General features: G+C 42.2%; 1 protein-coding gene across 6 annotated transcripts in view; it reads left to right on the top strand.

The window, feature by feature from the left end:
- FNDC3A (fibronectin type III domain containing 3A) overlaps window positions 1–13,161 on the top strand; it is a 126,383-nt gene that overhangs the window by 91,153 nt on the left and 22,069 nt on the right. For all 6 annotated transcript variants that reach the window (XM_030036272.2, XM_030036273.2, XM_041128717.1 and 3 more), the window contains 5 exons: window positions 3,443–3,581; window positions 4,195–4,248; window positions 4,876–5,000; window positions 9,158–9,332; window positions 9,976–10,062. In XM_030036272.2, the coding sequence (XP_029892132.1) occupies window positions 3,443–3,581; window positions 4,195–4,248; window positions 4,876–5,000; window positions 9,158–9,332; window positions 9,976–10,062 (580 nt within the window). The remainder of the gene's footprint in view (window positions 1–3,442; window positions 3,582–4,194; window positions 4,249–4,875; window positions 5,001–9,157; window positions 9,333–9,975; window positions 10,063–13,161) is intronic.

Consider the following 13,161-nt stretch of genomic DNA (forward strand, 5'->3'; position numbering starts at 1 on the left):
TGGCTTAGCTGACCACTCAGTCCATTTTGGAAAACGTAAGGGAAGATTGTCGTGCCCCCATCCAACATCCATGCTCTTTCATTCATACCAGCACGGTGACCTTTTTCTGTCCTTTTAGCCAGGTGCAGATGCTGCTTGCTTTCTCTCAAATTTTCCACAAGCAGCAGAGGAAGGTACCTTGCACAGGAAGGTGCTCACTGCTGGCCACCTGAAAGTCACCTTATGCTGCTTTTGCATAAGGTGACTTATGCTCCAGCAGATCAGTGAATCTGACCCCATATGCGTTACTAAATATGCTCGTAGCTCAATGTAATTCTACCCTTCCAGCAGAATCTGCTGCTTTGCTATGTCATACTGAAGAAACGGCATAGGATTGGAAAGATGTAGGTAGTTGGTGTTCTTGCCTCCTTTTTTAAATACTAGAGAGTCATTGGAGCTGAACTTGGCAAGGGATACAAAGAATAATAAGAAGGGCTTCCACAGGTATGTCAGCCAGAAAGGGAAGGTCAAAGAAAGCATACTGCCCCTGATGAGCAAGGCTGGCAAACTGCTAACAATGGATGAGGAGAAGGCTGAGGTACTCAACTTTTGCCTCAGTCTTCACTGGTAACCTCTCTTCCCACACCTCTCAAGTGGATGGACCGCAAGACGGGGACTGGGAGAGCAAAGTCCATCCCACTGTAAGACAAGACCAGGTTTGTGACCACCTGAGGAACCTGAACATACATAAGTTTGTGGGACCTGACAAGATCCATCCCAGAGTCCTGTGGGAATTGGCTGATGTAGCTGCCAAGCCACTCTCCATGGTATTTGAAAAGTTGTGGCAGTCAGGTGAAGTCCCCGGTAACTGGAAAGAGGGAAACATTGCACCCATTTTTAAAAAGGGTGGAACTACCGACCTGTCAGCCTCACCTCTGTGCCTGGGAAGACCATGGAACAGATCCTCCTAGAAGCTATGCTGAGGACAGGGAGGTGATTTGAGGCAGCCAGCATGGCTTCACCAAGGGCAAGTCCTGCCTGACCCAACTTGTGGCCTTCTATGATGGAGTGACTACCTCAGTGGACAAGGGAAGAGCTACGGATGTCATCTCTCTGGGCTTCTTAAGGCCTTTGACATGGTCCCCCACAACATCCTTCCCTGAATTGGAGAGACATGATTTGATGGGTGGGCTGTTTGGTAGATGAGGAATTGGCTGGATGGTCGCATCCAAAGGGTAATGGTCAACAGCTCAATGTCCAGGTGTAGATCGGTGACAAGTGGTGTCCCTCAGGGGTCCGTACTGGGACCAGTACTGTTTAATATCTTCATCAAAGACACAGGCAGTGGGATCGAGTGCACCCTCAGCAAGTTTGCAGGTGACTCTGAGCCAAGTGGTTCGGTTGACGCGCCTGAGGGACGGGATGTCATCCAGAGGGACCTGGACGAGGTCGAGACGTGGGCCCACGTGAACCTCATGAGGTTCAACAGGGCCAAGTGCAGGGTCCTGCACATGGGTTGGGGCAATCCCAAGCACAAATACAGGCTGGGCGATGAGTGGCTTGAGAGCAGCCCTGAGGAGAAGGACTTGGGGGTACCGGGGGATGAAAAGCCGGGCGCGAGCCGGCAACGTGCGCTCGCAGCCCAGAAAGCCGACCGTGTCCTGGGCTGCATCCCAAGCAGCGTGGGCAGCAGGTCGAGGGAGGGGATTCTGCCCCTCTGCTCCCATCGGGTGAGAGCCCACCTGCGGTCCTGCGTCCAGCTCTGGGGTCCTCAGCACGGGACAGATGTGGACCTGTCGGAGCGGGTCCGGAGGGGGGACACGAAAACCATCAGGGGGCTGGAGCACCTCTGCTATGGAGAAAGGCTGAGAGAGTTGGGGTTGTCCAGCCTGGAGAAGAGAAGGCTCCGGGGAGACCTTACAGCAGCGCCCCAGTACCTAAAGGGGGCCTACAGGAAAGCCGGAGAGGGACTTTTTACAAGGATGTGTAGTGATAGGACAAGAGGTAATGGCTTTGAATTGAAAGGGGGTAGATTTAGATTAGATGTAAGGAAGAAGTTCTTCACTGTGAGGGTGGTGAGGCACTGGCACAGGTTGCCCAGGGAAGTTGTGGATACCCCATCCCTGGAAGTGTTCAAGGTCAGGTTTGACCATTCCATTTCCCTTCCATCCACAGCCCTCATTTAATTTGGGCCCCCACATGGCCTGCAGCACAGGTTCAGAAGGATGAATGGTAAATTGACTCAAAGGTCTTACATATGCGGGTGTTCTTCTGTGATTTTGTTCCTATTTTTAGTAGTGTTTATGCACTTTACCCAACGATGTTTAAGCTGAAAATGCATGGAGCATAAGGGTCAGAGCCTAGGACTGTTTTTTTTCCTATGTAAGTCCTTTTTTGTCAGGCTACGTTCAGCTTCTTTCTTGCTTAATTCTGGTCGTTGTAGACAATACCTGGGAATAGGTGGTTTAGCCATCTAAGCTCTTCCTAAACAGAATTCTGCCAGTGCGAACACTGCCCAAAATCAGTGAAGACCAGAAATACTAAACTGTGAAGGTAACTGACAAATTACATATTTGTAGCTGTATGCAAGTACAAACAACTTCGTGTGCAACATCAGTCACTGTTCAAATGTCTCCCTCTCCCTGTTCACAAAATCTACAAAGCCAAATTTCCTGTTACTCGCTGTTCGTGCAACAAGAGCATATAAAGACTTTTGCATCTTCATAAGCAGGCAACCCAGGTCTTACACCAGTGATAAGAGGAAAGGTGGTTTTGGGTTTTGTTTTTTTTCTTTCAAAGGAACAGATGAATCGGAAGAAAGTAATGTGCCTGTTCACCCAGGGAAGAGACAAGGCGTAGCTACGCAGCTTGGGGGCAGGGGGAGGCCAGAAGATAATCCTGTATTTCCTTTTGGAGACAAGCTGTTAGAAAAAACAAAACATTTCTCTGTGAGACAGAAGCAAGAATTCACTCTTCTGAAGTACATGGGGAGTTAATTCATAGCCTTCCTAAAGGAAAGGACAGGGTGAACAGACTCAGCAAGGCCTTGAAGGAGTGTGGAGGATACTCTGAAAATAGGTCAACAGCTTCATTGTGCTTATCTGATGAAAGCTCTTGCAGGAGAAGAATTATTCATAATATCAATTAAGTCTGCAACAGATAATGAGCCTGCAAGATGTTACCATTATTTCCCAACCAAAGTACAGCAAGTAACAGACATATTTCAAATGTAATTGTGAGACTAAAGCTGACTGATGGTAATGATGTACATCCAAAGTAAAGGACTCTTTTCTTTCGCCTTACTTCTGTTGACCAAGATGCTTCCAGCAGTTATTTATTTATAACAGTGATATTTTAATAATGAGGTAGCAAGGCAGTAACTTAATTCTGAATACTTAATTTTCTTTGGAAACTGTACATACAGAATTTGAAGCAAAATGTTATTGGCCCTTTTCCACTTCAGAGTCCAAGTAGAATGCAACTGTGTAAAGGGGAGCCCTTCAGAAGCAGAGAGTTTTACCACAACAAGTTGTGAACCTGATACTCCAAATCTGCCCAGGATAACTAATCGGACCAAAAATTCTCTTACTCTGCAGTGGAAGGTAAGAACTGCTTAACAGCCAGGAAGATAAATATTTTAAACTCTTCAGAATTGTTTTGGATTTAACAATAAAATGCCACTTCATTAAAATGGAAAATTTTTGTCAAACATACTAATTTCAGTCACAGTTCCATGACTGGAAATAGATGTACTGGGTTAAATGTGGACTTCAGTAAAAAGAGAACGATTCTCAGAAAAGCAAGGAGCCTTTGTAGATAAAGTTACTGAGTTCCAGTCCTCTACTGTACTGTGGAACCGATTCCTTTCTCTGTCATTGAACATGGGCTTGTTTGTGCAAAGCAAATGAAGTGGTCTGGAAAGACTGAGATTTGACAGACCTGCAATCTAGCTGCTCAGAAAAATACTGTAGCATTTTATACTGCTGCCAGAATACTTTTTCAAGGTTAAAATTAAAAAACAAAACCATAAATATGATACAAGCATTCATTGGATGCAGACTGAACTAGGACTGTCTTGGCAAGTGAAACGATCATATCAGGGGAGCATCATTTGCCCTCCACTGGTCTTGTCATGATTTGACCCATACGTGCATTTTTTTCTTAAGTGGTCTTGTATCCAGTTAGAGCTCTAATTTTCTTCTTTTCCTGTTGCAGGCATCTTGCGATAATGGTTCTAAAATCCACAGTTACCTTTTAGAATGGGATGAAGTAAGCAAGTTATTCTATTTTATTTTTAATTTTGTCGTTTTTAAAAAAGTAGTTGTATGTGACTCTGCACATCAAGGTGTGTGAATATTATGACTTCTGTCTAAATGCGTGTGACAAATACGTAATTCCTGAAGCAATTACGAAAATACGATTATTGCCCAATTTTTTTCTTGGGGAATATAAAATAATAGGATCTTAATTACATGATTCTGCCACTCTTAATAGTGGCTTTTTCACTTGTAGTCCAATACTTCTTTCAAGAGCTGACACTTAAGGATCATTTTCCTGTAACAGCCTTTCTTTTGTACAAAGGGAGTGGATCTACAGTGCCCCCACAAGCGTTTTCCAGTCCCTACCTGGACAGCTATCCTGAGATGGCAGAGCTGCAGAAGCTTCATGGCTTCTTTATTCCAACCCTGTAGAACTGGGAAATGGAAAGGAAGGAAAAAAGCCTCTAATTCAATATATGTACAATATAAGTTCCATATTCTACTCCCTCACTACACAGAAGATTCTTGAGTTAGGTTTCATTTCAAAAAATGAGTTTACTTCATGTTTGTGTGTTACTTTAATTGGCAGATGCATATATGATAGGGTGAATAATGTGATTAACTTATTCCTTTTTAGGGAAAAGGAAATGGAGAGTTTTGCCAGTGTTATTATGGCCAACAGAAGCAGTATAGGATTACTAAACTATCACCAGCAATGGGGTACACCTTTAGGCTAGCAGCCAAAAATGACATGGGAATGAGGTAAATACTACTATTATATACATAAATACGGAATGCATATGCATGTATGTGTGTGCTTGTTTAAGACAAACATAATGGCATTTAAAGAAAAAAGTCTATTATCCAACTGGAATAAAATGAAATATAGAATAATTCAGTTGGAAGGGACCTACAATGATCATCTAGTCCAACTGCACGGTTATTTCACAGTATGTGATTGGATTATTCGGTTACCCGTGTACTATGAATCACTTGACCCTGCTTGAGCAGGGGAGGTTGGACAAGATGACCTCCAGAGATCCCTTCCAACCTCAGCTATTCCGCGATTCCCACCCAGCATAGTGCGTTTTGTCCAGGCATGGTATGGCTACGTACTACAAGCGCTACATATGTGCATACTTAACCACAGAAATGCTACGAATCTCAGCCCCTCTTAGGAGCAGATGATAGAGCTACTTCTGCCAGACTTAGCCTCATTTCCTGAACAGCTTGCTCAGACATTTGTACACGATGCCCCTAGAATGGGGAGCACAAGCACGGCACAGACAACCCGGCTGCTCTCACGTGAAATCAGCTCAGGCTGTGCTGGTTTTTAGCTTCAGTCTTTGTAGACTTACGTTGACCACTGAAGTTGCTGCCTTGGACCTCTTTCCTACTGCTTGTACTTGTGATAGAATTTTTGGCTAAGCACTACATTGTAGAGACTCGCACATTCAGTGCAATTTTGGCTTTTGTGTCTGATGTAATAAGCACTTCTGAATTCTGGGGATCGTGCTAAAAGACAAACAACTCGGCCAAAGGGCCAGAATTGAATAGTTTAAGTGCTGCAGTGCTGACCAGAGGGTACCTCGTACCATGCCCTCTGTTGCTCTTGGTTCCAGGGAGGCTTGACATGGTGCTAGACCTAAGGTTAGTTTCCAAAGCTGGTGTAGCAATTTTCCAGGGCTCATCAGCCCTTCTTAAATTTAGAGTTGTAGTGATGACAGTGTAAAGAGGTGTCAGTAACTGCTGGAGCAGGAAGTTAAGTCTGGCAGAACCCCACTGCCACCTGTAGGTGTATCTGTATTGTGCTTTTTGCCATGTCCCATTACTTGGATATGTCCTTTTATTTAAGGTGTCTCTTAGTCTCCTGTTACCCTGGGAAATGGACAGAATATGACATGACCATATCACTGAATTCTTTTGAAGTTCTAGAGTTTATTATGAATTCTTAGGATATGTGGCTCTTACTTTCAGTTGCTACTTTTCAGAAGTTAGAGCACCAGACTTTGTTTTGAATTTTTGAATTAATGACATCTGACTTCAGTAGAGGATGTAAGTGAGAACTTGGGGAGGGGGGGGAACCAAATTAATGGTTTCTCAAGTTATGCTCGCACTACTGGGTGCGTTAGTTCTTGGGAATGCTTCTTGGTCTTCAGGCAAAGTGATGAACCTGGCTAATAGTGAGACTACCAAGGTTCATCATCTCTAGAGCAGACTGCCAGTGTCCACACTACCTAGTAGCACTTGGACCTTGAGGTCCTATGTGGCGTAAAAACAGGGCTTCTCTAGCCACAAACCTAAAATTGCTATTTTGCATTTGTTTTTTTCATTCAGTGTTTGAAATATTATGAGCATTTTGCTGCAGCTCACCGGAGCAGTGTTTTTATAGCATGAAATAGAGTATATGTGTTGTGTGTCCTTCAGCTGGCACGAGGAGGTGCTTGAGGGAACAACGCCTGCTTGGACGGTGTTGAAGGACGGCGTAAAGAATAGGGAGCCAGACCTGGGCTTGTAGTTCATGCTGGGCAGAAGAAATCTTCTGCAGACTATTAAGTATGTGAAAGCTACAGCTGGCTCAGGAGATGAGGCGTGTGTTGGGAGGCTTTGGAGAGTACTCAGGGAATGCGTTGCGTATAGTGCCTGTTCCTATGTCTTTCCTTAGGCACCTGCTTTGGGCCACTGTCGGAGGACACTATAGTGGGCTAGAATGACTTTTGGTGTGCTCCAACACAGTCTTTATTATGTTACTGCCTTCTGGATGATGTTTCTGGAATGAATTATTCTCTGATTTGCTCCTGGACTTTGTCTTGATGAGACTTAGTTGGAACTGTTCAAAAAACTAAAGACAGGGAGTGAGCTGGCAGTTAAGCAGAGTTCCATGCTTGGGCTCTCTTCCTGTTCCCCTTTTATGAGTGTAAATGTACCCTCTAGGAATACCTGCAGATATTACAGATTCCTGCAGTGTAAGCTGGTAGAAGACGCTGATCAGTTAAGTACCCTTCTTAAACTAATCACACTGAATAGATTTTAAATCAATATTTCATAGCCTTCTAAAGATGTATTTTATTGTCTTTATGGTATTATTTAATTAAGAAGTCTCTTGAAATAATATTTATTAGGGTAGAGAGCCTAATTATTCCTTATGAAGAATGTTGAGAACCTTGGGCATCTGGAGGCGGAATTTTGTCTAAATGATTTTACAGATATTTTATCTGTTACTCATTTTTAAATTTAATTTGAACCACACATGTAAGAGTGGCTAAAGGAAACTGGAAAAATCAAATCTGTTTAAAAAATAGATAGCATTATTGTATTTCTAAGTGAATTGTTTAAGAGTCATTCAAATGTGGGTATCACTGGAACTCTTTTAGTTGATTTCAGTGTGTTTTGGAGTGGTTCAATCAAGTAAAGAGATTGAATCTTTTTAAGGTGCGAGGTTTTTTACCTTATATCTGCTTGTGAGGTGACTCCTTCAATAGTTTGTTGTGAATAGAGATAGGCTTAGTATTTGTCTAGCCTCTCCTCATGCTTTCTTTAGCCTACTTAAATAATACTGAAATCTTTTTTAGTAGATATATTGTAGGTATCACATCATCTTCATTTCAGAGATTTTCTTGCTTGTGGCTTTTTACAAGACAAAAAATACTATTCCCTGCAAATTGAAGAAGTTTTCTCTTGTTTTGCACTTTTTCACTTCCTGCTTTACAATCTGTTTCACAGTCTGCGTGTCCACACAGTCTGTATGTCTGTGTTGGGTGTTATCGACATCCTTGATAAGGTGTGGTCTGTAAGATTCTTTCAATTCTTTTTTTTTTTATGCCGAAAAGACTTTAGAGCAGACCGAAATTGACAACATGTGCGTTATTATAATGTAAGTTGGGCAAGAGAGAAAGTGAAGTTTGAGGTATCTTTATATTGAGATTTTTCAGGAAAGTCAGGTTCCGACACAGGAGATATTTAACTGGTTTTGTTGTTTAAGCCATACAGAGAATTTTGTTTTCAGGGCTTCCTGATGCTTGCTTAGGAAATGCCTAGCTTTTAGATTAAAATTACAACTTTGATGTTAGTTTCATACAGTTAAAAAAACTAGACTAAGCTCTTAAACCTGTAAGTCCTGTAAGTGTTTCTTCAGATCTGATGTAGAAGCAGCAAATCTCTAAATAAATGCCAGCTGCGAACAGGTGGGTGTTTTTTAGAGTCTAGCTGGATACATGTCAGGCCATCTGTTCAAGCGTAGTTACTGACTTTTGCATCCCTCTGTTTCGCAGTAGGTCTTTTTATGTAACTTATTTGTATTTTCACTTCAAGGCCTATCTAAGCATCATCAGATAAGGTTAACAGTTGTGTTAGGAGATTCAGAGGTGCAAACTCTACTTCATTTGTTCCGCAATAAGACTTTCATATTGGCAACTCTTAAAGTAACTTAACATTTAATGAGGCTATTACTCTGTTACTTTCTGAATCACTAGAGAAACTGGTACTTCACAGTATACTTGAAGCACGTAATTGCTGCCTGGGAAGCAAAATTTTTTTTTAAGTCTTCCCATATATACTTTTATGTCTTCATGTTTTCACTTAGAATAGGAAGGACGCTGTGGTATTAGTACATTATTGCATATAGAGCTCTGCTGTTTTAGACTAATGACTCAATATGAAAAAGCAAAATGTTTTGGCTAGCAAAACATTGTAATTACATCATACAAAGAATTCTTTCAGTTGTGAACATGTTAACGTTGTTCAGATGTTTTGTTACTGACAGACTTGTGGGCAAGTTAAGTTGTTTGCATGTACCAGCTTGCAATTTCCAGCTGTGCACGTGTCCAAGAAACTGTCATAGCTGTGTTTAGTAAGAATTATGTTTTACTAGATATTAATTATTGTGTCTAGTTAGTTTACATACTGTCTGTTTTAAACAGTGGTTTTAGTGAAGAAGTCCTGTATCATACCTCAGGCACTGCCCCAACCACACCAGCAAGTCCTTTGCTGATTAATGCTGGAGTTACTTGGTTATCCCTACAGTGGACAAAACCCTCAGGAACACCATCAGATGAAGGAATCTCGTATATATTAGAGATGGAGGATGAGAACTCAGTAAGTTTAGAATACTTATTCTCAATAAGAAAAGAGACTGTAATGTGTGTTTGATACATTATTGTATTAAGTGTAACAACGATTACTTTTGCTGAAATATTCTACAAGGAACTCTATTTTCTGAAATGAAGCTAATGACTTGTCAATGCTGTGACTAAGCCACATAACAATTACTGTCACAATGAAAAGGAGAAAGCTATTAATGTTATTAAGCCCCAATCCTGCAGAGACTTTTAAATTACTTTTAACTTTGTGAATTTGTGTGTGAAAGTTAAGTCTTATAAGAGCTGGATCAAAGTAATTGCATCATGAAGTGTGGTCCCTCTAGATGTCATTTCAGCCTCACCACCTTTGTTTTAAAATGAGTCCTGTTCTACCCTTTGACACTGTTAACTATAGTTTCTGTTGACACTGTATATGTTTTTCTTTACTGTTCTTTTCTCCTCTTCTGATTGGAGAATGGTAAATTAATTTCCCTCCTCTCCAAAAAAACCTCTTGTGTTTACACAATGAAGGTGCACTTACTACTTTGTCAGAGGAGCATAATAATTACAGTCTGAAACAGTGATTTATTTGTATGAAGTATGTTGCATGGTCTGGTCTGCAAATACAATGTTTCAAGTAATCCTGTTTAATTCTGCAGGGATATGGTTTCAAGCCAAAATATGATGGTGACGATCTTACCTACACAGTGAAGAATTTGAGGCGTAGTACAAAATATAAATTTAGGGTAAGATTTTTTCATATATTTGGGGTTATTTTTGCACCAGAGTAGCTTGAGATTGACTCAGAAGTGGAGAGGGCCTTTTTTAAGGAAAACCAAATTTGATGCCAGTTTCTTAAAATTTCAATCTCTTAAAACTATCAGCTGAACACCTGCTTCATTAATTGTCTCTGCAGAAGGAATAAGAACCTCTGCAAGGGCATAACACAGTTGCAGGTATCTTGAAATTCATGTCATGAGTCAATGTTCTTAACAGTTGGGTTCTTTTATTTGGCTTCTGTGTTGCATGTACATGGGTAATATTACTCAGTGTAGCTATGGGGTTCTTTGATAGACTCTAAACACATCTGAAAGTGTTGGGGTAAGGAGCAACTTTGATCAAAAACATTTCTCAGTGCTAGCATAGGACTGAGCCCAAGTTAGTAAATCATTCATATTACCGTGGTGCTGAGCCCATTCTGGTAAGTCCTGAGGGCTGAACTTGTTAGCTCAGGATGAAGTCTGGCTTAACAATGAGCTTTTGGGTGTAGTTAAAAGCAAAAAGAAGCATACCAGCTGTAGAAAGGCAGCCAAATAGCCATTGAGGACTATAAGAACCTTGCTAGGACATGCAGAGATGCACTGAGGAAGGTTGAGGATCAGCTAGAACTGAAATTGGCCAAAGATGTCAAGAACAACAAGAAAGGGTTCCTCAGATACATGAGCAGTAAGCAGAAGCACAGGGAAGACATACGTAGGCCCATTGCCAAACAAGGCAGAGAAGCAAGTTACTAATAATGCCAATAAGGCAAGATTCTTGGTACCTTCTTTGCCTCTGTCTGCTGGCACAGCTGGACCCCAGATCACAGGATCAAGTAGCTATGGCAAGGCACGTGTTGACCCACCAGTGGTGGAGGAAGGGCTGGGCTGTGGCCCCTTGCAAGGGCTCAACCCAGTGGATTCTGGGCCAGGACAGAATCCACTCCATGGTGTTAAGAGAAATGGCTGACGTTGTTGCAAGGCCGCTATCTGTAATACTTGAAAAGTAATGGAGATCAGGGCATATCCCTGACAACTGGAAGAGGGCAAATGTCATACCTGTCTACAAGAAGGGCCCAAAAGAGGACCCAGGGAACTCCAAGCCTATTAGTCTTACTTCAGTCCCTGGGAAAGTAATGGAAGAGTCCTCACAGAAACTATTATAAGCCAAATGAAGCAGATGGTTGGGAAAAGCCTACACCAAAGGCAGATCATGCCTGACTAGCCTGATCACCTTCTACATCAAAGTAACGCTTTCAGTTGGCCTGGGGAGAGCAGTGGATGTTATTTACCTGGACTTCAGCAAAGCATTCAGCACTGTTTCCCACAGCCTTCTCCTGAACAAACTGGCAAGATACAGACTGGATTGGTGGTCTGCAAGATGAGTAGAAAACTGGCCAACAGGCCACACTCAGAGGGTGGTGGTCAATGGTTTTTACTCAGGCGGCAGCCTGTCGGATAGTAGGATCCCCTAGGGATTAATATGGGGCCCCACGCTGTTCGTCTTCACAAATGATCCGGACAATGGGATTGAAAGCACCCTCACCAAGTTTGCTGGTGCTACCAAACTGAGTGGTGAGATGAACCCATCAGAAGGGAGAGCCATCTGACAGAGAGACCTGGACAGGCTAGAAGAATGAGCTACCAAGAACAGTCAAGATTAACAAAGACAAGTGCAAAGTCCTGCATCAGGGTCCGGATAACCAAGGAGCCCAGTATAGGCTAGGAGCAGCCTTCCTGAAAGGGACCTGGGGGTCCTGGTGGACAAACTGGCTATAAGCAGTGCAACGCTGCAGCAGCAAAGGCAAACTGGATGCTGGGCTGCATCCGCAGGGGCACTGCTAGCAGAGATAAGAGATGTGATCATCCCACTGTATTCAGCTCTTGTCAGGCCGCACCTGGAGTACTGTGTCCAGTTCTGATCCCCACAACTCAAAAAAAGACAGACAGACTGCAGAGGGTCCAAAGGAGGGCCGTGAAGAGGATCAAATGGCTGGAGAACCTGTCCTATAGGAAAGACTAAAGGAATTAGGACTCTTCTCCCTGGAGAAGAGAAGGCTCAGGGGACCTCACCAGTTTTCTAGTACTTAAAGGAGAGCTACAAACAGGAGAGGGGCTCTCTTCACAGGAGCTGCATGGAGAGGACAAGGGGCAATAGGTGCAAGTTGTACTGGGAGAGGTTTCATCTTGGTATAAGAAAGAAATTTTTCACACTGAGAACTCAATCACAGGGACAACCTTCCCGGGGATGTGGTGGAGTGCCCATCATTGGATGCTTTCAAGACACGACTGGACAGGGTGATAGGTAATCTCATCTAGGCTCACTTTTCCCTGAAAGGTTGGACCAGGTGGTCTTTCAGGTCCCTTCCAACGTAGGCTGTTCTGTGTTCTAAGTCACTCTTGAACAGTTGCTTGATTTTTGGAGCAAAGCTAAAGGCGTGTCCCGCAGTATGAAGCAGAGTCAGAATAATCTCATCTCTGTCTACAAGGGAAAAAATGTTGATAGCTGTTGTCTTGCATACACCTAAAATACTAATTCATAAGGAATAGTTGGGAGCTGCTGAAGAACAACATCTCTTTGCAATATGAAAGGTAGCAGTTTAAGGGTTGGTCGGTTTGTTGTGAGTTAACACTAAAACATATAAGTACTCCTTTTCAAATTATAGCAGATACTTTCTTGAGCAGAAAAGGTTATGATGGGGATTAATCTTACGGTACTTGGGTTTTTTTACATTACTTAAATATTTAAATAATTCAAAATACACAGTGTATTCCAAGAACTGTACCAAGCTGGGACTGTTACGGCCACACATGAACTTAAACTAAAGAACAGCTAATTACCTTGAAACTAGCTTTTGCAGGACTTGATCATAGTCTTCCTTTGAAAGTAATCCTACATGTTAATCATACACATTACTAGTAAATATATAGTTAACTTAAACATCCTAAGTTTCTCATTAAAATAAATCAATGTTTATACCCTATTTTTCTTAACAAAACAGTAAACAGAAGTCTCTGTTCACTCATTGACAGGGCATAAAGGAGAAACAAATGTTGTGTTAATCAGGTGGTTAATTTTTTATTATA

Source organism: Aquila chrysaetos, chromosome 14 (assembly GCF_900496995.4).
Source record: "Aquila chrysaetos chrysaetos chromosome 14, bAquChr1.4, whole genome shotgun sequence".
NCBI classification, from domain to species: domain Eukaryota; kingdom Metazoa; phylum Chordata; class Aves; order Accipitriformes; family Accipitridae; genus Aquila; species Aquila chrysaetos.